Source organism: Talpa occidentalis, unplaced genomic scaffold, assembly GCF_014898055.3.
Source record: "Talpa occidentalis isolate TD23 unplaced genomic scaffold, MPIMG_talOcc4v2.1 talOcc4.8, whole genome shotgun sequence".
NCBI lineage: Eukaryota > Metazoa > Chordata > Mammalia > Eulipotyphla > Talpidae > Talpa > Talpa occidentalis.
In genome coordinates, this window is record NW_023605194.1 from 117,929,928 (window position 1) to 117,956,957 (window position 27,030).

Genomic DNA, 27,030 nt, shown 5'->3' on the forward strand with positions numbered 1-27,030 from the left:
AAGCAGGGCCCCCACCTCTGAGCCAGACCCCCGAGCCACTCCCGGGAGTCCCTCTTTCACTTACAGTGCAAAGAGCCCAGGGGCGCGGGGGGCCTGCCGGGGGACACAGCTCAGTTGCACAGCTTCGGGAGGGACAAGTCAAGCTCATAAATCAAAACATTTCACTTCTTGTCAAAAGTCAAGATTTTCAACCATGGGCCCCAGTTGTTTGTCTTTAAATATTTTATGCGTTTACACCATTAAAACTGCGCCACATTGAGGGTTTGCTCGCTGAGAGGACTCTGCCTGGAGAGGGGAATTTCCACGCAATTAATAAGTGTGAAGGAAGCTGATTAATTTGGAAGACGTTATCTTAGCAGCTCATCTTCATTATGAAGTTGCCCAGAGGCCGCCAGGAGTGGGGCCTGGTGTGGCTCCGCAGGCCGGGCACAGGAGAGCAGGCAGGCGTTTTATTAAAAAAAAAAAAGCTCAAGGGCCTCCCTGGTGGCACAAGGGGTTGAGTCTCAGCACTGTGAAGCTGCCCACAGCCACCGCAGCAGAAGTTCGATCCCCAGCCAGGGAGCTGCCCACATGGCGCAGGAGACCCCTCCTGTCTCCCCGCTACTCCCCTCAACAGTGGATTTCAGTGGATCTGCCTGTTCTGCTCCCCGCTCTGTCTCTGGGGAGTCCTGTCACACGCCTGCACCTCTGGCCTGCACCCCAGTTCTTGCATGCGTAAATAAATAAATAAATTCTTTTTTAAAAAGCTCAAGATCGGCTTCACTCGGAAGCTACTCTGCAGACGGCTTGCTACTACAAAGACAAAACCGATAAGCACTGGAGTGTGTGGGGGTCTTTGTGCGAGTCCACGTGTCTGCCCGCGTGTCCCGCGTCTGTCTATGTCTGGAGCTGGCTCAGGGGGGCTGACCAGAGTCACACGCTCCCCAGGCGCTGCCCGCCCGGGCGGTCGCGGGCGGCCTTTGCCTCTCAGAGGGAAGCGTATCTCTCCCAGGCCCGCCCAGCTTCGCATGTTCCCACAGAGCAGGTGCGGGGCAGGCGCCGCATATTCTGCTGCTGGCCTGGAGCGCGGGGCATCCCGATGTCCGGCACCGCCCGAGCGTCCTGGGGAGCCGCCATGCTCGGGAGCCGGCACCGGAGGCCGGGCCGGGCTCCGTCTGCCGCGCAGGAAAAGAAGAGGCAACCGCCGACACGAGGCCAGCCCCTCTCAAGCCACGCGGCGGAGCCGCGAGGAGGCCTCGGCGCCCGGGGCCCTCTCAGCGTCGCGGCCCCGCAGCGCGCGGGTCACCCCGACGGGCAGCGCGAGGGTCCCGTCCCTCAGGGCGCCCGCCGCGTCCTCCCGCGGGTGTCCAGGGGCGGCCTGGGCCCCCATATCTGAGTCGCACCCACCGCCTCCCGCCCCGCGTGGGCCGCGCGGCCGCGCCTCTGGGGACACAGGCCCTGCGGGGCGCGGCTGCCGCGGACGCCCCAGGGGGCACCGCCGCCCGCTGGGCAGGGCTGGGGCGGCACCCGGCGCCATCGCGCCCTCCGCGCCACCTGAGCAGCCGCCTGCGGGAGCTTGAGTGGAAACGGGGGAGCGGCGCGGGGCCCTGGGACAGCGGGGCGCAGGGGGCCCTCACCCGGGGCCCTCACTCGGGGGCCTCACCCGGGGGCCTCACCCGGGACCTCACCCGGGGCCTCACCCGGGACCCTCGCCCGGGGCCTCACCCGGGGCCTCACCCGGGGCCTCACCCGGGGCCTCACCCGGGGGGCCTCACCCGGGACCCTCACCCGGGGCCTCACCCGGGGCCTCACCCGGGTCCTCGCCCGGGGCCTCACCCGGGGCCTCACCCGGGGCCTCACCCGGGGCCTCACCCGGTGTCCTCGCCCGGGGCCTCACCCGGTGTCCTCACTCGGGGCCTCACCCGGAGCCCTCACTCGGGGGCCTCACCCGGGGCCCTCACTCGGGGCCTCACCTGGGGCCTCACCCGGGACCCTCGCCCGGGGGCCTCACCCGGGGCCTCACCCGGTGTCCTCGCCCGGGGCCTCACCCGGGGCCCTCACTCGGGGGCCTCACCCGGGGCCTCACCCGGGGCCTCACCCGGGACCCTCGCCCGGGGCCTCACCCGGGGCCTCACCCGGTGTCCTCGCCTGGGGCCTCACTCGGGGGCCTCACCCGGGGCCTCACCCGGGGCCTCACCTGGGACCCTCGCCCGGGGCCTCACCCGGGGCCTCACCCGGGGCCTCACCCGGGGACTCTCAGCTTCCCAAGCCTGGGGAAGGCTTCGGGCCGCGGGGACGGGCGGGCCGTGGGGTCCCTCCGGGCCTCGGCGAGGCGGCGCCGCACCCGGCGGCCGCTCCCGCTTTGCGCCACTGTCGTGAAGGCGGAAGCCCCGGCTCCCCGGAGCGGCCGGGAGGGCGTGGGCGGCGCGGAGCACCCCAGGGCGCAGCGGGCCGGGAGCCCGGGGAGCGGAACAGGCGCCAGTGACCGGTGGGCCGCGGCCCCCCTGTGCCGCCAACCGCCGAGCGGCCTGGCCAGGCTGGGGTGGGAGCGCCTCGGGGTGGGGGAGCCCCGGGGTGGGGGAGCCCCGGGAGGTGCTGGGACCGGTGGGCGGGAAGGTGAGTCTTGTTCAAAACGTGCTTCTCGGGCCTCCCTGGGGGCGCAAGGGGTTCAGCACCGCACTAGGAAGCTGTCCGCAGCCTCTGCAGCACGAGTTCGATCCCCAGCCGGCCAGGGAGCTACCCACAGGGCGCAGCAGACCTCTCCTGTCTCCCCGCTGCTCCCCCAGCAGTGGATTTCGTCAGTCTGCCTGTTCTGCTCCCCACTCTGTCTCTGTCAATCCTCTCACCCTCTGCATCTCTGGCCTGTACCCCAGCTCTTGTATGCAAAAATAAATAAATCTTTGGAAAAAAAAAAAAAAAAAAAACGTGCTTCTCGCCCCAGCGTGCCCTGGCCACCCCACAAGCGGGTCTTTCCAGACGGTGGCTTCGAGCTGGAGATGGGGCGCAGCCTTCGGGGTCCTCCTCACTTCCAGGCCTCAGACTTTCTGCCCAGCTTTTCCCCAGTGCATGCCTCCGCGCGCCACCTGGTCTCTGCAGACACAGGCCTGAGGGACAGCAGCGACAGGCTCCACGCCACGCTGTCCCCCGTAACACAGTGGCCGGCCTTGTTTTCATATATAATACCACCGGGTTGTCACTTTTTAAAGATTTTCATTGTGGATGGCCAGAAAAGTTAAAAAAAATCAAACTAAGGCCATTCTCTTTGGGGGAGGTGGGGATCAGCTTCTGTTTTATAAAATGTCAGCAGAATAAAAATACAAGTACTAACCGGTGAGATCTAAACTAATAATATTTTAATGTCTATTTAAATCACTGAGATTACTGTTTTGAATTTAGGGCCAGAAGCATCTATGTTGCTGCTGATAGAGTGCTGATGTAGAATGAAAAAGTGAGGCTGCTTGTAATCTGAATTTATTCATTATACTCAAATTAAAAATACATAAAGGCATATCATATATTCTCAGTAATCTAATAATCCTACTACTATCACACACGTCAAATTTAAATAGGATTTAATGCTTAGCATTTTTATACCCATTAATACATAAAATACTTAATTTTAAGGTTTAATTACACCTTAATTGTAAGCAAGGCACCAGAACAAAAAGAAAAATAAGGCTTAAAATTACATAGTCTCCTACATACATTTCCAGCAGCAAAAACAGTGAGGAACTAGATACAAATAATATTCTAAGAGCACTAGAGAATCTGATTTTGGGGAACAAAAGTTACAAGAGCCTCATTGAGCTGTATAAAATTATTCCACTATAAAACTTGCCCCTCAGTGGAACAAGGTGATCTCTGAAATTACAAGGCAGTGAATTCAGAACCATTAAAAGGAAATATTACTTCACAACCTTTAGTTAACCTGCAGCTACGGTTCCACAGGCATCATAAAATCAAATTCTGTGGTTGGAGTTTAAAGCTGAGTAATTTTACAGGCACTCATAATATCAGGGTTCAAGCTCTGAGCATTTGGCGGCTGGAACAGCATCTTGGATGGCTGTGATGGGCATCCGGGATGGACAAAGGGAGGCGGCCTGCGGCCCTGAGGCTAAACCTGGGCTTTGGCATCAGAGGCCAGGCTCATGCCCATCTCCCTTCTCACTCCCTGAGGGTGGAGGGAACAGAGAGGCCCAGGAGGCACCTTCCTCAGCGGAGCTGACCCTTGTCTCACGCCTCTCTGCAGTTGCAGACGCGAGCTCAGGAACCCACACAGTGAGGCGCGGGGTCAGACAGTCCATCCAGGGCTCCATTTGTAGGTGGTGTCACACCGAATGACCTGTCTCCAAGCAGAAGCTTCCCTTTTCCAGACTGTCCACCTGGAGCTTCAGCCTGAGGCGACTTCCCGACCCCATCAGCTGCTTTTAACTTCCATTACAGTCCCACCATGCAGGCTTTCAGGAATGCACCGCCCTTTCCTGACTCTGCCGGAGCTCCTCCTTCCATCACTGAGTCCCTCCCTGTCCCCAGGACCCATTTTCACTCCAGTTTCCTCAGGAAGTGGGTCTGACGGTCTCAGGTGGACGCAAAGGCGAAGCCCAGCCTCCCACCCCTCAGCAGGCCAGAGACAGCCTCTGCATTTCTGCTCCTTGCCCACATCTGCATCGACGGGTCCAGGGAACACGCCTCAACTCTCACTTGCCTCTCTTTGAGGATACGGAAGTGTACAAACCGCTGTCATATGAGCCTTCCGCCCCTGCCCCTCAGGGCCTGGCAGGGCCCGCTACCTGGACTACACTGCATGAGCGTCACCTGGCAGGAAACCTGCTACCAGCCTCCTTTCACAGTTCTCCCCGCTCCTCCTCAGCTGGCAACTGTTGACGTTCTTTGCTACTTTCAAAAATTCCAGTGCCTTAAAGTTATGAAAAAAATCAATCTCTACCAAAAAATGCAGTTCTTAGACCCAATGTTCTTAAGAAAAGAACAACTGCAGTAAAAATATATAAATGAGAGGATGCTAAGACTGTCATTATTTGGAGCACAGTCTTGTGGTTGTTTCTGAGTTGAATGAAGCTCCAAAAATACATTTTGTTAACCTGCTTCTTCCATCTAGTGGCAAAAAGCAGTAAGAAACAGTGTCCTAGAGAAACACCTTGATGGATGGTGTGAAGTGCCCTTTCAGGAACTCCTGATGGTGAGATCCAACATCCAAGTTTATGTTGTAAGTATGCAGTAATTATTACAAATATCTAAGTTTAGCAAACAGGCAGTGCTCAGCTGGATGGCTGGCAATGGGATTTCAAGTCCTATGAGGAGTTGAACATTTTAATGACGATTTCTGCCACTTATATTAAGGCCATCTATCGCCCTGCGTTGAGTCGGGCTAGAGTTGTTTGGGTGTGCATGGTTTATATTTCTGGAGCACATGGGGATCACTTAGCATGCCATCACGTCCCCAGCTATCAGCCCAGGGCACGTGGAGTATCACCCCCCAAAGGTCCAATAGGGAGCCATTGAAATTGGCCTGTCCCATTGGAGTTAAGAGTTAAAACACGGGCCTCCCCGGTGGCGCAGCGGTTGAGCGCTGGGTTGCGAAGCTGCCTGCGGCCTCTGCGGCGCCGATTCGATCCCCGGCTGCTCCCCGGCCACCGGAGGAGGGTCCCACATGGCGCGCAGACCTCTCCTGCCGCCCGCTGCTCCCCTCAGCAGTGTGCTTCGGTCCTTCTGCCTGCTCTGCTCCCCGCTCTGGCTCTGGTGAATTCTCTCACCCTCCCGCGCTTCTGACTGTGCCCAATGCTTGTATGAATAAATAAATAAATCTTTAAAAAAAAAAGAAATGCAGATTCAGAGTGCTCTGTTTGGTAAGAAATGCCACGTGACAGCTACTGCAGGTGACAGGCTGCCGGAGAAAATGAGCGTTTACTAGATGGCATTCTCTGACTATTTTGAGTACAAAGTAAAAACTGAACAGTGAACACCAAAGCACTCTCAACAGCCAATGATGAGTGTATGTTTAATCACACAGCTGGTAGTGGAAATATCGTTTGACATCTAGTTTTTCTCCTTTGAATTGCACGTTAGCCTAATAAATGTCAGACATAAAATTCAGCCATGTATGTAGTACATGGAAAATCCCATTTCAGTTACTACCAATTTATCCCAGAGTCGCGAGGGGACATCCGCCAGGCACAGCCTGGGGGGCGGCCACCGGAGGTCAGTGCTCGAGCCCAGCACGGCAGAGTAGAGCCTGGCAAGGCCGGTGCCAGCCGTCAATTTTGGAAAGTGACTCTAAGGCACGAGAGGGGGATGTTGGAAACATGAAACAGGATAAACCAGGATGCTTTCATGGGGGTCACCGCTGCAGGCAGCTGGAGTTCGGGAACCCGGGAACGTGCCTCACGAGTGTCACCCAAGGGTGAGAGAGGGAAGTGCTTGCTCACCAGGTCCTGTCCCCACCTGACCAAGGGTGTGAATACCCTTGAACTTGCAGCTGAGCACAGGTGCTCCATGTGGCTGGGGTGTTGGGGGAGCAGGAAACATGTTTGCGGCAGAGGGAAAGGCGCCGAAGAGCAAGGCGGACCTAGCAGGTGGCCGGGAGGGTGGGCAGGGGTGCGGGAGCGTCCAAGGCAGCCCCCCACCACCACACAGCACACCGAGTGCCCCCTGGCCTGGGCTTCATACCCACAGTTTCTGTCTCCTGCCTACAAATCTTGCACAAGCACCAGCCAAAGCATTTGCTAGGAGACCTGAAACACTTTGCTTAGGCCAGTTTCCACGACACAGTTGAGTGCTGTGGGCTGTCCACCCATCAGCCCACTGGGAGACTGTCCCTCCCCCCCAGTGTTGAGACCCCAAGGGGGTCTGTAACTCATCCCCAGCCAGTACCAGCACATTGAGATGCCTGTCAGGCTTGGGTCACTCCCTCTGCTGTTGCTTAGTTGCAGCATCTGCCCAGAAAGCCCAGGGTTTAAGGTGAGAGAAAGCAACAGGGCAGGCGGCCTGGGACACTGGGACACCTGTCCATGGTGCCCCCTGCACCTGCTTAGCCCCAGTCCTGTGCCCTTTGGCCCTTATTACCTGGTGAATCCAGCACCACCTGTCTCTTGAGAGGAGCTTTTGGCCATGGAGTCACCTACATGTTCCAGGGACAGTTGCTCAGTCTTTGCTGGGCCTAGGCGTCTCGACGTCACTTCCAGATGTTCTCAGCTGCAGAAGGGGTGGTCTCGCTCCTGAGACTGAGTCTTCACTGTGTCTCTCCAACTGGGGCTCTTCAGAGACCACCCGATGTCCTCGTGCCCACACATCAGTCAAGTCTACTTTCTTTACCTTTCACTCACTCCTTTACCCATAAAGTTTAACCCCTTTAATGTCAGCAGCAGTCCCCAAAACCTTTAGAGCCTCTTTTCCCAAACTGGAGGACTGTCACTGTATCAATTATAATTAGCTACTTGCTGTTCTTGATTTTAAATACATCCAAAGCCGTGCGGCCCCAGCCCCAAGCCACGCGCGGTCTTGCCCACCCATGCTGCCTCAAGAAAAATAGTGCAACTTCTTGAAAAACAAAAGAGAAGTAAACGGAATTTCTGAATGTAAGGGCCTACTGCTGCCACATGCCATGTCATTATGAAGATTCTCACGGTGCCTCTTCCCAGATGGAGAACGCAGTAGTAATTGAAAAACGCCAGCTGATAAGCCACCTCCAACTAGTGACTGTTCGGGGGGCAGCATAAACCTGAAGTTACCCCATTCAGTGTACAGCTTCTTCATAACCATATTTTATTAAAGTACGTGTTCTACGCAGTAAAACCACAAATCTTAAAAGAACAGGCCTTGAGGAGTGATGGCAAGTGCACAGCTGTACAGTCATCTCTGAGGGGAAGACACAGAGCACCTCAACCGCCCCAGAGGTCCCCCTGGCCCCGACCAGGCCGCCGCTCTCCTCCGCAGCCGCGCTGCCCTGGACCCCGGCTCAGCCTCGCTCTGCCGCCGCCTCCGTCCCCTTGGGCTGCGGCCGCTGGAGGAGACTGGGCGCGGAGAGTCTCGGCTCTTCCCCGCGGCTCCCGGCGGAGGCGAGCCAGTACACCACCAGAGCAGAAAACCCTGAACCAAGAGCGCTGGGTGTTTCCACAGCGACATGAAGCCATGCCGACCTCTCCTTTAACCGCCTGAAGACAACGCCAATACTTTGTGAGAGCGGAAGCTGCGCCCCAGTTCAGGGTGATGTCATTCCAGCTCCTTCTACCGAGTGGAAACAGTCACGGCACAGGGTGACAGCTGGCAAGGAACACAGGTGCCTCCGCGATGTCTCAACAGATGTGCTTCTGTTCGACTCAAACAGGTCACCGTTTCCTACACATTTCAAGAAAGAAAATGCACGTAAGGATTTCCTGTACGACATGGAGTTCAGAAACGGGCAAATCAGACCTTCTGGTCACAGGCGGCTGAGAAGAGAAGTAACGCCTGTGGGTGACAGAGCCGGGGACAGACTCAGGGATGGGGAAGCAGGGCACATGGGGTCTCCCCGCAGGGCAGATGGGGTACCCCGCAGGGTCGTCCAGGGCCACGTGACTCCGAGGGACCTACACACTTCTAGGATCTTACAGGGTCTGCTCACTAGTTCACACACAGTTGCCACAGAGACCCAGCTGCAGCGTCCTCTCCAAAACACCGTCAGGGACCCGGTCGCGCGTCGGGAAAGGGGCGACGCTGCACCAGGCACTGGTTTACCTCAGAGGCCAGAGAAGGCCGACCTCGGCCGTCACACACGCGGAGACTCGGGCTTCCCCGGAGGCCACAGGTCTGACCCCGGCTGGCTCCATCCCTCTCCGAGCAGCGTGTTAAAACTGAACGGCTGGAAGTACTCCAGGCGGTGGCTGACGGCAAAGAAGGCGGCCGGACTGACGGGGACCGGGTGGGGCAGCTCCCGCCGGGCACAGTGAGGCTGCCCCGGCCCAGCGAGCGGCCAGGCCAGGCAGCGCAGTGCCGGCAGCGGGGTCCGCCTGACCCACACGGGCCCGGCCCCATGGCTGCCCCCCCACCGCCTCGGCTGCAAACTGAGCCCCGGGCCGCCAGGGGCGTGTGCCGCGGGCCCCACCACACTGGCCACTTACAAGTCCGGCTGCTGTCCTGGCCGCAGCTCGGGCGGGGGAACGGGGTACAGGGCTTCGTAGCGTCTCTCGCCTCCGCACCCGTGGATGGCGTAGGCGTTGAAGCTGCTCACCCCCGCCGGGAAGTAACTCCACGGGACATGAGCTCGGCCTTCCCACCGCCGCTCGCCCCGGGCCGCGCTGAAGGCCAGCGCAAGGCCCTGCTGCAGCGAGACACCGGGCCTCAGCATCCCGCCTTGACGCCGCGCGCGGGGTGAGGGACCGACTCGCAAGGATTGTGTCTCCCACCTGAATTCACTTACTTTCCACACTTGTCTTCTTCCCGAGAGTAAAAGCACCAAGTGCTGGCCGTGGCTGTCAAAACAGAAAGGCCTGGTCAGCATCTGCAAAGCCAGCGCTGCCCTCCCCGTGCCCCTCACCACAGTGAGTGCCTGGACTGCATCCCCACAGCCGGAGGTCAAGCTGCAGGGGCGCCTAGGGTGGCTGACGAGCCGCGAGCCCATCTTGGGGTGCACCGCTGTCCAGGCCATCGCAGCCAAGGCCGCAGAGCCGCGCCCACGCTTTTCTGGTCTTTCCACAAGGAATCATGACTCATGCAGCCAGTGGATGGTGCAAAGTGCCAAAAGGGGTTGAAACATGGCGTTCGCAGCTTATAATCAAGTCAGAGTGGAAAGCTAAGGCGCCCGGGGAGGCGGCACCAGGGTCAAGTCTGATTCCGTCACCAGAGGTTATTTCCACAAGGAGCGTCCGGAGGCTCGTTGGAAAGGTAGAAAATGCAAACCAGAGACTGTCTGGAACTGGTCAGCGGGCGCAGGCCTCGCAGGTGGCATCCTGTGAGCCGTCCTCCCCCTGCTGCCCCGTGTGCCCAGACCCCGTGGCCCATGAGTGAGAGGCCACGCCCGGCCCCACAAGGATGCTCTGCAGGCAGGGCGGCGGCTTCCCGGTCAGCAGGATGCAGGGGGCTGTGCGTGCACACGTGGACTCGCGGTCTAAGCGCTGCCACACAGAGCGTCCTTCTGGGTGTCAGGGAAGCCTTCCTGCAAGACTTTCCTAACAGGGGGGTATTCCTCCCCTTACAACACCCTCTGTTCGAGCTTCTTGTCCTCATGCAGCCGCAGAAGCTCCTGCAGGGTGCGGGCCCTGCGAGCTAAACCACCCCTTCCAGCCCCCCACCCCCTCAGAACTTCCTGAGCCGCCCCTGGAGTCAACCACCTGCAGCCAAACCACGATTCCTGACTGTGGACTTCCCTGGGGTATATCAAACCATGTGGCTCTGGGTTTTTTTTTAATATTTAAAATTCATGAATTTCATACACAAACGAGAATCTACTTATCCTACTCGTCCAGGATTAAGTCATCATTTCATGAAGATAAAGTGCTATTTTCACCGAATAAAATGAAAACAAATGATGAGATTTCAAGCTCTGGTGGACTCCAGAGTTTACTGTCTCCTGGATGAGGCCCCCACCCACTGGCCTTCCCCCCTGTGCTGTGGGACAGTCACGCAATAGTTACCTCACATGCCGGCTCATGAGAATCACACTTTTCAGTGAAAGCTTCCAGCACATTAGTGGAAATGTACTCAGAGCCACGGGTAACTTTTCTGAATACTGTAACTGTGAACAGCTGAACTTCCCACATGATCTTCTAGCAGGAGATCATAATGGGGCCTCGCTGGAGGCGCGGGGGCTAAAGACACAGCACTATCAAGCTATCCCCGGCCAGGGAGCTGACCCACATGGCCCAGCAGACCTGTCCTGTCTCCCCGCTGCTCCCCTCAGCAGTGGATTTCAGTAGATCCGCCTGTTCTGCCCCCCATTCTGTCTCTGGTGAGTCCTCTCACCCCCCTCACACCTCTGGCCTGCACCCCAGTTCTTGTATGCATAGATATATCTTTAAAACAAGAAAGAAAGAAAGAAAGAAAGAAAGAAAGAAAGAAAGAAAGAAAGAAGGAAGGAAGGAAGGAAGGAAGGAAGGAAGGAAGGAAGGAAGGAAGAAGGAAGGAAGGAAGGAAGGAAGGAAGGAAGAAGGAAGGAAGGAAGGAAGGAAGGAAGGAAGGAAGGAAGGAAGGAAGGAAGGAAGGAAGGAAGGAATCATAGCAAGGGAAAGAAAATGACATCTACAGCCTCTTGGCTCCAACAGGGAACAAAGACCAGCGACTATCAGCCCTGGGGCCCGAGCGCCACCGCAAATGCGTGATGGCAAAATAAAGAAGCTCTGCATTATTAAGTATTTTACTGACTTGAGATGTGTTAAGATTTAGATGAGAGGCAGGTGCAGATGTACGTTTTCACATCTCCAGGGAAAAAATTGTCAGTCAGGGACAGCGGGTTCCCGTGGAAATGGCTAAATCTGAATAAAGGCCAAGGTGGATCTCGGGAGCTTCTAAGAACCACATGTGATTCAGCTTTTACCCCTGGCACTGAACACAACGCGACATGAACACTCTCAATAAGCAAATGGTAAACAAAGGAAGGACGGTATCATTATGTCATATACAAAACTGAAATTTAATCTCGTTATTTTTTAAAATCCCCTAAAAGAAACATTTTCAAAATCTAGTTCAATTTGTTACACCCACGTCTCCTTTTATTTCTGAACAGCTAACATATACTACAGATTTTAGAGTAAATAATGGTTAGGTTTGCAATGTTTTTTCATTCTGCATAAGGAAATTCCAAATTTATTAGGAAAAAACAACTACATTAGTGAAATAAAATATCAAGATCACATTTTTAAGCATTTATGATATAAACATATTCTAAATTATTTGAAAATAAAGAATTATATATAATCCTAATTAATTTAGAACAACATCCTGCTAAATAACTAGAATTAGTGAATTTCTACTATACCATATGACTTATAACTTAAAAAATGATGTTTTCAAATGAGGTAGTAATGAATTAGAAAAAATATTTTATACTTACGGACAAAGCTCAACTTCTAAATACTGCTCAGTTCTCTCATTCAGGAAAAATGCTTCCACAACTTTTGAAAACAGAGATAGGACATATTGAGAAATTAAATTTTGCTTCAACAATAAATACTTTTATTCCCTTAGATTACAGAATGAATCAACTCTATGTTTAGTTATACCGTGCACGAGAGGAAAGGTGACAAAGGAAGTGGGCATTGACTGGAAGAAGAAATAAATAGAAAATGAAGCATGACTGCTTTTGTTTATATCAGCTTATCATAATTGGAAAAGATGAATAAAGCTCAGTGTTGGTGAGGCTATAACGAAATCCACATTACCACCCTGACTTTGAATCAATTGTCTTCTTCAAGGAATTTATCCCAGGAAATGATCAAGCAAGGGAGCTAAATCAATGCGTCCATGTAACGCTCTTCATCAGAGAATTGCTCAGAAACCAGAACGATCTAAACTGCTCCTCCTATTACACAGACAAGGTCCTCTCCTCGGGGTAGTCTCCGTTTTTATAGGAGAGCTGCTAGTGCATGCTGGAGATTATGCCTTCCGTGCCTTCTGTGCAGCTGAACATGGTGCAGCCACTCAAGTCAAGGACATGGTTAAGTTTTTTTTGTTTTTTTTTTTTTAAGATTTATTTATTTATTTATTTATTTATACAAGCACTGGATACAGTCAAGCGCGGGAGGGTGAGAGAATTCGCCAGAGCGGGGAGCAGAGCAGGCAGAAGGACCGAAGTACACTGCTGAGGGGAGCAGCGGGCGGCAGGAGAGGTCTGCGCGCCATGTGGGACCCTCCTCCGGTGGCCGGGGAGCAGCCGGGGATCGAACTGGTGCCGCAGAGGCTGAGGGCAGCTTCGCAACCCAGCACTCAACCGCTGTGCCACTGGGGAGGCCCATGGTTAAGTATTTTTTGACATGGAAAGACAGCCACGATACCTGAGAAGTGGCAGCAGAGCAATAACCAAACACACAGAAATAAAACTTGGCACACGTGCCTGCGTCCCACTTGGCACACGTGCCTGCACCTGCGCACGGGAACCTTAACAATGATTCCCACTCAGTGATCCTCTGCTAGAACCTCTCTTGGAAACTGTTTATTTCTGAAGGTGAGATGTGCTTCTGGCATTACTTCATTAGTTCACAGTCTAATCAGACACTAAAGGTAAAAATATCAAAACAGAGTGATATTGTGGGAGAAAAGAAAGCAGACTCTTAGCTGAAGAAGAGCAGTGCTAGGCAGGATCTGAGGGCCAGCTGGGGCCCTGACCCACTCCCCAGTAGGTGAGTCACACGGGGAGTGTAAGGGAGCACACAGGTGTGTAAGGCAGCACGCTGGCACATATAAGCTCTTCATCAACACAAGGCCACGTATGCTTCACACATGCTAGATTAATCTGACAAGGTGCATACCATGCAAATAAGATAGCAAAAGTACAAATTATGTGGACTAGAGGAATTGTCAGTGGGTCTACAGAGGATGGGGCCTGAACTACACTTGGAACCAGGTGCATCCAAGGCAGGGGCAGCAGAGCGGGAGAGAGCCACGGTGAGAAAGGGCAGGAGCAGCAGGTGTGTCGGCCTTTCGGAAGCCAAGAGCTGTGGTTGAACACCATAGCCCAGGTCCTAAGCGCCCTGAAGCTGATCGCTAGGGTTTCAACTTCATCTTAGGGATGACGATGGCCCGAGATGGGGGTGGCATCGTGAAGAGAACACAGAAAGGGAGGTCTGGTAGCTTCATGAGGACGCATTAAAAGGGAAAGTGTGAGGGCAGTGCCTTGGCTAGTTTGACACGCGATCACTTGTCACAGAAAACACAAGCCACATTTCTATTGAAGCTGACAGTGTTTCCCCAGATGAAACACCCCAAAACTTCCATAAAGAAGGTTAAAGTAGCAACTTGGAGATATTAGAGACAAAACAGAGACGCCGAACACCTCTTAAAACAGGTCAAAGGCATCAAGGGACATGAGAGCAACCTGCAGCTGGGGCTTGTGACTGCCACTTGCCACTGCTGCGGTGACTGAGTGGAGGCACGTGGGGAGCGGGGAAAGCCAGAATGAGAGATGTGGGAGGACTCAGACGCCGCACGGCCCGCCTTACAACAAGAGGAAAGGCTGGTTCTCGGAGAGGTGATTGTGAAAAGATTCGTGTTTGCAACACGCCGCAGCGCCTGCCCTCACCTTCATAATCCCACAGTTGGCTGAAAGGCTGTCCCGGCTCTCCAGCTGGGCCGGGGGGGTCGTTGAAAAACGGAGCGCAGACCTCCAGGGTCACTCCCTCGTCCTGGGGACTCAGCCGCACACACACGGGCTCATGTGTCACGGGGACGCCGTCCCAAGTGTGCTCGATTTTAAAATCCATCTCGAGACTGAGGAGAGACATATTGAAACAAGGTCTTCAACAATATGCAAACATTTCCAGTGCATTCGTACAAGGACCTGAAAATGTCAAGGCCAGACAGCAGGGAAGACAGCGCTGAGTGAAGCCCCTTTGTCGGGGGACGAGGCCGCACCCTAGTTCTGTCCCAATAGGACGTGGATGCTGGAAGTTTTAAGACTGTGAGTTTAAATGAAGCTCAAGTTACATGGCGAAGAGCGCACCACAATCATCTTTACAGACAGCAGCTAAGTCACCGCAGAAGCCCCTCGTGGGCTGGGCTCTCAGCCCCAGAGCTGCATGTCACCCCGCGTCTGTTCCCCTAAACTAAGCAGGTGCCCCGTGGAGCGGGTGCCCTGGAGCCCAATCCAGTCTGCTCTAGAAGAAAACCCCGCAGAAGTCAGCAGAAGCAGTGCTGCCAACACCTGCCTCTTTTTTCTTTTCTTTTTGCTAAGACCTTCTCTTCGGGGGTGGGTGTGGGGGTGTGGGGTTCGCCGACCATCCAAACTAGCGGAGCTTACGCAGACTTTCTGGGCTCGGGGCAGGGACTCTCTTGGTCTTCAATTTCTGCTATGTCCAGTGTTAAACGCCCGCCGGCTTGGCCGAAGCCCAGCCAGCCGTCGGGGTGCACCGGGGGAGGGAGGCAGCCCTTGCGACTAACCACTGTTCTCCTTCTTCCCATTTGGGCTTGCGCCACGAGGGACGTGCGTTACTGTTCAAAAAACAGTGACTCGTGTAAAAGTATTTTAAGACCAGTGTAAGGCTGGTCTTGCTGATTAAGCGATCCACCTCTCCTCTCAGTGTTATACAAGCTGAACAGTTTGATAAATTCAGAGGGAATACTGGGAAAGTGACTGAGGCAGTAAATTTCCCCCCACCCCCCTAGATCACCACCCGCGAGGCCATTCCAAAGCTGCCTGCAGAGCAGTTCCGGCAGGAATGTGCGCGGCTACTCCGTAGTGTCCCACATTCTCACCTGTTTTTAAAATTACTCTTTCATTAAAAGAAAAAAATCACAATTTAAATCATTTCCATTCCTTTCCTTTCAAAGGAAATTGAGAGAGACAGAACCCGCGGCAGGAGGAGCCGCGAGCGCAGGAGAGCCCAAAGGTCAGAGAAGGAAGCCTGGGAAGAGGGTTTCTCCGCAGAAGGCTTGCAGGCAAATGTCCCGATTCCTCTCCTGGCGCCAGGGGCTCCTTTTCTACAATAGCTGCTTCCTGGCGTGGCTGCTCCTGCCCTCCCGGCCCACGGATGAGAGAACCTGGCAACGGAGGCCTCAGCCCCGGAGGGTGCGGCGGGGAGGGCGCTGCCGGGAAGGCGCAGGTGCAGGTGCTGCCAGGAAGGCGCAGCGGACGCCCAGGAGACGCGGCTCACCTGCCAGGGGCCCCAGGTCCGCCCAGACCCTGCTCAGGTGACCGGAGGCCCGCCCAGCCCCGCCCACACGCCCGGGGCGGGCCGGTAAGGGGCGGCCGCCTCCTCCCAGGCCGCCGGAGCAGCTGTTGCAAGGACGTGTTCTCTTCACGCAAGTGTTTCCAGGACAGCTCGGGGCTGAGCCACAGGACAGCAGAAAGCTTGCACTGTCACATGGCTCGGCCTAAGTACACTGTTCATAACACACTTGAAAATTTTCCTCGGGGAAAGCAGCTTTTGTGTCGGGCTGCTTTTGTTTTATGAAAATCACTTTTGGTGGGAGAGGGGGAGGGGAGTGGCTGCTCCATGGGTGGAGTTTCCACCCTGCAGATGAAAGTCCTAGAAACCTGCCGTATGACTGTGTATCCAGCCGGCCATCCCGTGCTGCACTCCTCAGAGTGGACCGTATGTCGTGAGTTTTTGTACCGAGATTGTAAGTATAGAAGGACAAGCTTCAACAAGAGCTCCAATTTCCAGACCACTTCTCTTAGCTGGTCAAGCTAACAATAATTAAGAATTCTTTAAAAATCAGTTTGCAGGGCCTCCCCGGTGGCGCAGCGGTTGAGCGCTGGGTTGCGAAGCTGCCCGCGGCCTCTGCGGCGCAGGTTCAATCCCCAGCTGCTCCCCGGCCACCAGAGGAGGGTCCCACATGGCGCGCAGACCTCTCCTGCCGCCCGCTGCTCCCCTCAGCAGTGTCCTTCGGTCCTTCTGCCTGCTCTGCTCCCCGCTCTGGCTCTGGTGGATTCTCTCACCCTCCCGCGCTTCTGACTGTACCCAGTGCATGTATAAACAAAACAAACAAACAAATAAATAAAACATGCCTCTATAAAAAAAAATTTTTTAAAAAAAATCACTGTTTGCAGCATGTAACCTTTTTGACCCTAGTTTAAATGTTCAGTTTTGTATTCTCCACGGTGCTTTCCATATAGTGCCAGGAGCGCGATGGGAATTTATTGAAAACTTTAACATTCGTGAAATTCATCCATCATCAAGGACTTTATTACAGAAGAGATCTAATATAATAACAAGAGGCAGTGGCTCAGATTAAACACGCACACAATAAAAGTACGAAGTGGTCTCTGCTATTTTGCTTTTCTGTATCCAGGTACACCAACCGTCACCGTCCACCACAGTCACGGCACCCTGTCATCTCTTCATCAGCTACTTACTGAGCCCTTACTGTGCTCCAGGTGCTGTGATGGAGAATAAACAATATGCTGGGGAAACAGGAAGGAGCAAGAAAGAAGTGATAAGGAGGTGATAAGGGCCCCCCCCCCCAGGGATATGGCTAGAAAACACAGGGAAACTTTAAAATGGAGACGGCAGGAGCGGGAACATCTAAAGGGTAAGCGGGATTTAAGTTTTGCTTCTTAAAGATGACAGTTACCTTGGCAACAATCCACTAAAACTGCCCCCAAAGTCCTGTAACCAAACCAAAAACCCAACCCTCCAAGCCCCAAAACCTCGGCCGCGTCTCAAACAGAGACAGAGCGTCCAGCGTCGTGGTTTAGGGTGTGCCCGGAGGTCGCGCGTCGGGCGCTCCGGGGGACGCTCGGGCCTCGCCCCCGCCCGCCCCGCCCGCCTCGGGTACCCGCAGGGCCTGGCCCGCAGCTCCCCGCTCGGCGCCGGCCGGGCAGCGCGGGGTCCGGGCCGCGGGCGACGGGGCCCGGGAGCGGCGCTCGGGAGGCGGCCGCCGGGCTCGCGGAGGGGGCGGGCGGCCGCTGCGGTCACCTCCGCCGGCGCTCCCGGCCGCCGGCCCGGGCGGGCCTCGAAGCCGGGCCGCGGTCACCCGGGCGCAGCGGCCTCGGGAGTCCCCACGGCCGGCCCCGGGCCGGAGCCGCGCCGCGCGCCCCTCCCGCCAGCGCCGGCGCGTCCCCAGCGCGGCCTCGGAGCAGCGACAGCCTCGCGGAACCTTCCGCGCGCGGGATCCGCGGCGCCCGGAGCCGAGCGGGGAGCACCGGTCCGTCCCGGAAACCTTCCGGCCGGCCGGCCTGGCGCGCCTGGCCCCGCCCCCTACGCCGAGAGCGCCTGGCGCGGGCTCTCCCCCGCGGAGGACTCGGGGTCCAGCTCCCCGGGCACTCGGGCTGGCTTGGGGGAAAGAAAGACGGGGCGCGCGCTGCAGCCGGCCCCCACCCCACGCCCGCCCCGGGCCCGCGGGGACCGCCCGCCGGCCGCAGCCCCGCCCACCGCTGGCTCCAGCCAATGGCGCGCCGGGACGGGCGGAAGCGCGCGGTCGCGCGCCCGTGACGCGGAGGCGTCGCCGTCTCCAAGGAGCGGCCGGGCACGGGTTTCAAAGTGGCGGGGCGGGCCGCGCGGACACCCGCCGCCCCGCGCCCCGAGCGGATCGGACGGGCACCGAGGGCCCCGGGCGCGGACATGGACCTGCTGAGAGACGAGAGTAAGCCCCGAGCCCCGAGCTCCGAGCCCGGCCGAGGGGGGTCCCCCGATCCCGTCCAGCCCCCCGGCCCCTGAGCTCCCCAAGCCCGACCGATGCCCCAGGTCTCCCGATCCCCGCCGAATCCCCGGCCCCCCGATTCCCCGAGCCCCGCCGAGCCCCCCGGCCCTCCCCGGCCCCCAATCCCCGAGCCCGACCGATGCCCCAGGTCTCCCGATCCCCGCCGAATCCCCGGCCCCCCGATTCCCCGAGCCCCACCGAGCCCCCGGCCCTCCCCCGGCCCCCAATCCCCGAGCCCGACCGATCCCCCGGGTCCCCTGATTCCCGCCGAACCCCCGGCCCCCCGGCCCTGAGCTCCCCGAGCCCGACCGATGCCCAGGTCTCCCGATCCCGCCCAGCCCCCCGGTCCCCGAGCCCCCGAGCCCCGCCGAGTCCCCGGGCCCCCCTGGCCCCCAACCCCCAGAGCCCGGCCGAGGCCCGGGTCTGCCGGGCCCCCGAGCCCGACCGATGCCCTGGGTACCCTGATCCCCGCCGAGCTCCCCGGCCCCCCGATCCCCCAACCCCCAGAGCCCCGAGCCCCGCCGGGCCCGGGCTGACGCCGGCGCACTCTCTCCTGCCGCCCCCGGCTGAGGGGCTGTGGGGCGCGCGGGGAGGACCGGACCCGGGCCCGCGCTCGGGGTGTCGCTCACCCGCCCGCGGGGACCCCTGAGCCGAGGCCCAGACCGGGGTCGGCGGCCCCGCGGAGCCCTCTTGGCCTCCGCCAGGCTGGCTCAGGCGGGCGGAGGGCGGCCGGGCGGGAACTGGCTGGGAAGGAGCCCGCGGGCGGAGCGGCCGGGGCGGGCCGGGCGGCCAGGGCCTTGCGCGCTGCGAGCTCCGCGACCCGGCCGGACGCAGGTTGCAGGCTCGGCCGCAGGGACCGGCGGAGGAGGCCCCGGGGCCTTGCGACGCCCGCGGGCTGCGGGAGGAACGTGCAGTAGCCAGTGCCATGCCCTGAGAGGGCGAGAGGGAGGAGCAGGGGCAGTGAGATGGGGGACTTGGGGACAGAGCAGTGGGCAGCTCAGATTTCATCTTTAGATACCCAGAAAGTAAGGGGAAAAGTGATTCTTGCTCTTGGGAAACCTTATAGACAAGGGGCTTAGAGCCCCGCCTCTGAATTCAGTGTCCGGGCTCCAGGTCTCTGGCCTTGGGCAAGTCACTTCGCTCCTGTGTGCCTCAGTCTTGTCACTTGTAAGCTGGGTGTAACAGCACAGCAACCCTCCGTGCCTGTGATGATGAGGGAAGGCCCCAGCATGGTGTCCAGCACGTTGCACACTGCCTGTGGTGTAAACTCAACCCTAAGAAATGCTGGAGTGTCACTGTAGTCTCTTCGGGAGTTTACACCAGGCAGGCATTACAGCTGGTCGGTCACCCCACTAGGCGAACCACCCAGTCCCTGTCGGGTGGACGGCGACACCTGCCCTCTCCCGCCCACCTGTGCCTTTCTCCACATTGACATCTTTGCATCCCGGCGGCCTCTCCCTTCGCTGCCTCTGGAGCTGGTGGCCTTCAGATTTGGTGCTTCTCCCCTGGCAACTGTCATTCAGTCCAGAAGTCTTCCATGCTTGCTTTGGAGTTCCTCCTCCAACGCATGGGTTATGGAAAAGTAATTTCAGAACGACTAGATATGTGGAGATTTCCCCTTCTGGGGCTTCGTGCTGGTTTCCCGTGCTCTTGTCAGACAGCACGCTCTGTGGCGTCGGCCTTTTGGAAGCGGTTGAGATTTGCTGGATTGCCAGCCAGCCAGTCATTGGAAACATGAGTGTTGCACGTTTGCCAGGTGTTCTGTGGTGAGTGTCTTTTCTGGATGTGAATAAGAGTGTCACCGGGACTTACCACCATGGCTTTGATTGATCTTTTCCATTGTTTCTTCCCCATTCCCATTCTGTGTAGACTCTGTCCTGCAGTGTTCCTTCCTGTGGAGGTCTGTCCTGAGAGTTGTAGATTTTACAAGTTGTAAAAAGTATGACAACAGCTTTTCTTTCCAATTCTTCACTTCTAGTGGCAGGAGAAAACAATGTGGAGGAATGTTTGACTTCCGATTGTCTGAGGAGTAAGCCAGGAGAGACTGAGAATTAAAAGTTATGACATCAGAACCGTCAGTTCTTTATAGCTGTTCTTCACCCTGTGGGCAGTGGTTGGCTGGTGTCAGGCAGAGAAGCACCATCTATACACGGTGTGGAGTTACACACGGTGTGGAGTTATACATGGTGTGGAGTTATACACGGTGTGGAGGCTGATGCTCCTGGTTATTTGGGGTCCTGTGTCCCTTTACTTTGAAAGGCAGTGGGGACTGTCCATTTTGTATTGGATAAATGAAATAGTAACTACTTTCTTATTTTTAAAACTTAAACATTATCCAATGAGTTACAAATGGGTTTTTCTCTTCATTCCAGATCTAAGATTAAATGAAGTTTTTAGATGGTACCCAATGGAAAATTCTACCAAATATTCCTCAGTACAGGTATGTATTAATAAGTTCTCACAGACTAGATTCATATTTGCTTATAAATATATCTGCATCAATATGAAGGCAAATTCCATTTAGGATTATTGTCATGTGAAGTTGGCTATAATGCTTTGAAATTTTGCCCGCAATATTGAATTTTGTAAGGAGGAAAATTTGTTTTTGCTTAATCAGCATTAATTCTTAGACATTGCCTCCCCTCCAGCCCCCGCCCCATCCTCCAGAGCTGGCGCGTGCATGTCCTGGTGCTGGGGTCACCTTCAGGAAGAGACCTGCAAGGTTAGCAGGCGCCACATGTGTTTATTTAGGAAGAGCAGGGGATCGCAAGTCAGGGTACACAGATGGAAACTGCAACCTGAAATCATGTCCCGGGGGGGCGGGGGGGGCAGGAGGGGTGGTGGTATAAAATGGGGGAAATTAGGGTGTGGAGGAGGAGGTGGTGGTCAGGTGTGGGGGCTGCAGGTGCAAGCAGGTGCCCGATCTCTTTCGCGGTCCTTTCCCGCGGGGCATTCTCCTTCTTGCTGGTTTCGCCCAGGCCAGGCTCAGTCTCAAGCAGACAGCAGAGCGGTGCGTTCTGTGGTGGCGCTTCCCGGCCCTGTTTTAACACGGGTCCAGTCACGCTGCTTTCCACAGGGACTTAAATGTCTGAGACTGAAGTGAGAACTCACTGAAGTTTGGGAACATCTTCAAATTGCTTCTCAAGAAACATGCAGTTGTCAGCTTTACCTCTGCAGCGGTTTGGTTTTTACCTCTTTTCGTTTGCCTTGGAACTTCCGACGTCGTTTTCTGCGGGAACTGTACCATGAGTGACTCCACACCTCCTGGGGCTGCTCCTGCGCAGTGGTCGCGTAGGATTGTTTGGGGTCAGGTTACAGTTAGAGATTTGCCTTAAGATTTTTGTATAGTAATTCTCCTTAGGGAAGTAGTTGGTTCCTGGATAATAACAAATGACATGTCAGTTCTGTAGATTTACACTGAAAGTGGACGTCTTCAGCGTGTGGCAAGCTTGTGTGCTTCGTGCGCTGGAGCGAGAGTAGCGAATCCAGCCGTGAGCAGTTCGGTCTTTCTTGCTAAGTGATGAAAAGAACCTCGTGCCAGGAGGGAAAGGTTTGGGCAGTTTGCTGCAGCCTCTGAACTCCGCCCCTGTGCTCTTTGCCTCCCAAGCTACTCACCGTCTAGTAGCCGGGGACCCTGGGCCTGCGGAGTCGTGACGGGGTAAGCTCAGCGGCTGGCCCTGCTCGAGGGAGGAGGAGCCCACACCCTGTCTCTCCAGCGTCCTCTCCCAGGGGCCCCAGAGAACACGGTGTTCCTGAGTCAGGCCTCCAACTGCGGAGAGTTCTGTAGACGTTTCTTTTGTTGAATGTCGTCGTTTTTTTAATTTCTTTCTCATGCTCGTTTTTTACATAGAGAAGTACCACAGGCTTTTGTGTGTTGATTGCGTAGCCTGCCACATTACTGTACTGATTTATTATTTCTGATGGTTTGGGGTTTTTAGTGGCATCTTTAGACCTGTTTATAATCATGTCATCTGCAAATAGTGGTAGTTTCATTTCTTTCCCAATTTGAACCCCATTTATTTCTTTCTCTTGCCTAATGGCTCTAGCTGGGATTTCTAATTCTGTGTTGAACAGTAGTTCTGAGTGTGGACATCCTTGTCGTGTCCGTCTTAGAGGAAAAGCTGAGCTGGCTACTCTGTCACCAGTGTCCCCGACTCCAGACCCCCCCAGGCCCCGCTCCCCAACTACTTCCTGCTTAGTGTAGCATGCCGCTCCTCAGCGACCACTGTGCTGAAGTGTGCACTGGTCTGTACTGACCAGGGGCTGATCTCGTCGCTGAGAGCCTGTCTGTCCAAGCAGTGTCCCTCTGTATCGCTGCTGCAAGAGCTGCAGCCCAGGGCACCAGCCTGCAGGTGCCTCTGATGGCGCCGGCTGCATCTGCTGCTCTTGGCAGGGCTTGCCCCGCTGCTTGAGGGACCTACTGGCTTGGCCCCTTCTCGCACGCTCCTTGGGACGCCCTGAGGCCCATGGGGCCTGCTGTGGCAGTTCTGCCTGCGCGGCTCTCCTGGCCCGCCGAGTCCCGAGGGGGCCGCCGGCTGGCTAGCTGGCTGCTTCCCGACCTGCTGGGAGCGAGCTGAGGTCTGCACTGAGGTCTGCTGCTGCTATGTTTAGAGGAATGATTTTCTGAGTAATCTGGAAGAAGTTAATAGTTCATTTATCTCTTGTATATTGTTCATCTATTGCGAAGCGTTTAGACTCTAGGGACATAATACACAGGCCTGGTGCTGTCTGTGATGTAGAGGAACATGCAGAGAAGCATGCATCAGGGTGACAACTAGGAACTAGTAGTCTGTGGGTGGGAGGTTAATGAGAGCTTGAATTAGTATTTTGCAAAAATATCATGACTGACTTAGTTTTAACGTAGGTTGTTTATTTTTATTTTATAAAATTTCCTAAGTTGGAGAAATAATATCTTTTAAAATTAAGCAACTTAGTTGTTGAGTACGGATATTGGAATTTACTAGAAACATTTTCAGCATCTATTGAGATTATTTTTTTCCTCTTTTAATTGCATTGATTGATTTTTCTAAGGTTATAAAGTTTTAATTGTAATTAATTTTAAACTACTGTCTATTTTGGTTGTGGGAGACATTTCCAGCTCCGTGTTCTGTGTTACAGAGAGCTGCCTTTGGGGGGCATGGAGGTGACCCACTAGAAGACACAGCAGCTGGCCAAAGGTAAGGCCAGGTTACCAGGAAATTGTGAGCTCCTTTGTTATCTCTGGTTAATGCTGAACAGTTCCTGCAGATAGGATGGCGTGCTGCATGGTCTCCTGCAGTTACGTTATGAGGCCTGTCCCTGAGTGACCAGGAAGTGAGCGTGCAGCATTGAGGTCTCTAAGTGCTTCTCAACGGGGCAGGCTCTGCCTCTCCCCCTTCCAGGCATTTGACATGTCCAGATGCAACTGGGGAGGGTGAGGGCTTCTAAGGCCCCTAGGTGGGGGCCCCCACAGTGCCAGTCGGCCACAGCAGGACGCTGTGCAGCCGGAGTCTCTGCGGAGCTAAGCTTGCGGGTGTGGGAGAAGGGCGTGCTGTGGGTGTATTTCACTGACACAGTCACGTGCAGTTTCGTTGTTCCATATTTGCTACACTCAGCAGCAGGTACCTTATTTTCAATATTGTATTTTCTCTTCAGCACTTTATCTCCTCTTCTGGCTGAGTACGAGAAGCACATGGAAGAGCTAAGTGGGCAGCTGAAATTGTCTCAGGTATGAACTTGCAGTTCTCAGATTTATCTAATAATTCATCATTAAAAGTGAAACATGCCCCCTTCCTTTTCAGAAACATTGATGAAGAAGAAAATACAATCGCCGGTCAGTGGCTTGTGCTTGTCAGCGCGTGCGTGCACGTGTGCTGCAGCGGGACTGGCCTGCGTTTCACCCGTGTGTGCCCACGGCTGCCCGGTGGCAAGTGTGTGGCTCGGCTCCCAGGAGACAGCTCTCGGGCTCACCAGTGCTGGCTAGCACTGTCACCTGCCCTGCCCTGCCCTGCCCCAGGAAGACCCGAAACCACCTCACATCCCTGTAACATTGCTCTTTGCTTATTCTGCCTGCACTTCTCATGTGGAGAATGGATTTTTTTCTCCCAATTTCAAATATTTCATTCTTTAGATTTTGGAGCCTATCGATCTGATGTCAGTGGAGGCTTAAGCTGTGGCAGCTTTTATTCAGAGACTGCTTAGAAGTGAGGATTTACTTTGGGAGTGAAGATTCTGTACAGAGACATGGTGGTACAGGGTCCCCAAATTTCTGAGACTCGTGAGAGCTAGCGTCACAGCATTGCGTGTGCAGGGCGCAGTGTGCGTTTCTTTGACTTAAAAATGTTTTCCATAGTTCCCCTCGAATTTCGACCTTCCTGACTGGGGGTGACCGTGTAGTAGACTTTCTTCACTAGATGCTTTGTGTCTCAAGCTAAGCCCTCCAGAGGCGATGGCCTCTTTCTGAGTTTGGATGTGCTCTTCACTGTGTGGGGCTCAGACACCAGAACTCCGTCAGCTCACTGTGATAGGGGCGGCAGGCTTGACTTAATTTCATGCCAGCGGAAGTTTAGGAGAGCAAAAACTCCTTTAGACCGAGCCCCTCAGCATGGGGCCGTGGATGTGGCAGCCTTTAGAACTTAATTTACATCTTTCTTTCTCATCTCTCCCTTCATGGACAGCAAGAGAGTCTACCCTGGCTTTCATGCCTAGCACATAGTAGGCACTCAGTTTGTAATGAATGAATAAATGCCAGAATTTATTACAACAACATGATGAGGTTGTCATCTTGAATTAACATATAAATTAGTTTCCTTTTCATAAGTTAATGGATCGACATGTAGCTTTCCTGAGAAAACACATCTTCTGACTTAGTGAGGTTCTTCCATTGCACTTGGGATTATTTATACATTCATTTCCAAGGTCAGTCTTGTAATACATGAACTTATAAAGTGGTCCCGTAGACCCACCTTTCAAACAAGGATTTCCTTAAATTGTAGTTTCTGTTTCATCCTAAATTATTACTAGTCTTGCCTTTGTGCTTTGTAGCCGGTGGAGCTGTGTGTTCATCTTTCTAACGGGCAGAGCGCAACAGACCGCTTTTGCACAAATGGCCTTGGTTTTATTTTTTGAAGACTAGTGAATCTAAAGTTTCTGCTGAATTCACAAAATTGCTATACTGCCATGTGGTTTGATCTAAAATGGAATTGCTAGTTACCTTGAAATTAAATTGATTAAAATTTTCAGTCTTTTGTAAGCTATCCGACTCAGTCTCTTCAACTATTTTACTAAGATGCTTACCTTTATTTTTCCATGTGACATTCTCCACCTATGATTCCTGTGATTCCTGCATTAATCACAAAGTAGAAGCAGCTGCAGCAGGAAGACCACTGGCCTGTGATGAGAGTAGTTGGTCCTGTAGAGAGAAAGATGTCACACTCTTGCCAGACCAGCTGCCTGCATAGGTTCTACTGCTGAGAACTAGCTCTTAGGGTTTATCTCAGTGACCCAAAGCATAGATTATTGTGAAGTAAGACAAGTGTTACTAGGACTTTCTACATGAAAGACTGTCTTCCAGAAAATGTAAATAATGGGGAAAAATTTCATCATATGAGAGGGTTTCCTGAGATTTCTCTTCTTAAAACCAGTTAGTATTTTGAAATATTTTACGATGAGGAACACTGTGACTGTTCGGCCCATAATCCAGCTCGTACGTGTATATTATGTATAGCCCACCTCGTTTTTCAAGAGCAATAAATATTTTTCAAGATACACTGACATTTTCGAAGCTTTTAAAAATCAACTTTTTAAAAAATTAAAAAGGGGGTCATTGCGGAAGTCGAATCCATCCTTAGTGATGAGACCTCCAGAGGCCCTCCGCACCCTCCAGCTCCCACAACGGGCCCCGGCACCTTGGCCTCCGGGGGGTGGTCCTGTTCCTGCTCTAGTTGCCCTTCGGGCTCCACAGGGCCCTGCAGGGTCAGACCACAGGCCCCTGCTCTGTTTGTCCTGGACCCGGGCCCGCTCCCCTCCAGGGGCTGCCGGCGCAGTCCAGCCTGGCCCGTCCCGCGTTGACTACAGCTGAGGCCATCTCCCGCCTCCGGCCCCGCGGGTCTCCCTCACGGGCACAGGTGACTGTGCTACGTTGCCGCCTCTTTTCTGCCTCTGCTCTGATTTCTTTGTCTCCTGTTTCTCCCTAATTGAAGTGCCCTTCCTCCCTGTGAGAATCTGGTCACCCTCCCTTCAGAGGTTTAGCCATGGCTGCTTCTCATGCCCTGCCTAGTGGATATCGCCTTGTTTTAGTAATTTCTCACCATCTTCCTACTAACGTCCACGGTAGGGACCGTGCTGGCCACGGCACGCATCCAGGCGCTGAGAAAGCAGTGCCTTGGACACTGAGTGGGGACAGCCAAAGAAGAGCTCTGTTTTTATGCTGATTTAGGCTTCACATAAATTAAGGTGAGTTGATGAAATTACAAGGTATATGAATCACCTGGTATTTGTTATCGTGACATCCTGAGAAGTATCTTTCATCTGTTTCTCTTTAAACATCAATAAGTCATAGGAATTACATTTATAGATATTTCTCAGTGTGTTATAGAAAATATTTTTATATTCTCTTTAAAATGAATGCCTTGTTACATTCTGGCATATTCAGATATCCATGTTTAATATTGCTCGTTAGAAGTAAAGAATGATTATTTCTTGGCTACAATCTAGTATCAGAATCTGATTGCTTGCTTTTAAATGGACTGTGTAATGGAGATCTAATTGTCTGGGAAATGTATTGCA

At 54.5% G+C, this 27,030-nt stretch overlaps 2 protein-coding genes across 4 annotated transcripts in view; one reads left to right on the plus strand and one right to left on the minus strand.

The window, feature by feature from the left end:
* Positions 1-8,000: 8,000 nt before the first annotated feature.
* CUNH4orf33 (chromosome unknown C4orf33 homolog) lies at positions 8,001-15,804 on the minus strand. 3 transcript variants are annotated; one of them, XM_037496354.2, is made up of 7 exons: positions 15,774-15,804; positions 14,204-14,391; positions 12,020-12,080; positions 9,392-9,443; positions 9,093-9,289; positions 8,710-8,855; positions 8,001-8,331 (listed from the first exon to the last, which is right to left on the minus strand). In XM_037496354.2, exons 2-6 carry the CDS (start codon positions 14,382-14,384, stop codon positions 8,741-8,743), a joined length of 606 nt encoding a protein of 201 aa, XP_037352251.1. In that variant the 5' UTR covers positions 14,385-14,391; positions 15,774-15,804; the 3' UTR covers positions 8,001-8,331; positions 8,710-8,740. The 3 variants fall into 3 exon arrangements, with proteins under 3 accessions (XP_037352251.1, XP_037352250.1, XP_054545953.1); XM_037496353.2 differs by having other exon boundaries at positions 9,093-9,292; XM_054689978.1 differs by lacking the exon at positions 15,774-15,804 and adding an exon at positions 15,376-15,678 and having other exon boundaries at positions 9,093-9,292.
* A 359-nt stretch (positions 15,805-16,163) lies between these two features.
* Positions 16,164-27,030, plus strand: part of SCLT1 (sodium channel and clathrin linker 1) — a 47,530-nt gene continuing 36,663 nt past the window's right edge. Inside the window, exons 1-6 of the mRNA XM_037497778.1 lie at positions 16,164-16,242; positions 17,421-17,896; positions 18,081-18,207; positions 20,637-20,704; positions 23,383-23,441; positions 23,899-23,971. Of these exons, the coding sequence (XP_037353675.1) occupies positions 16,164-16,242; positions 17,421-17,896; positions 18,081-18,207; positions 20,637-20,704; positions 23,383-23,441; positions 23,899-23,971 (882 nt within the window). The remainder of the gene's footprint in view (positions 16,243-17,420; positions 17,897-18,080; positions 18,208-20,636; positions 20,705-23,382; positions 23,442-23,898; positions 23,972-27,030) is intronic.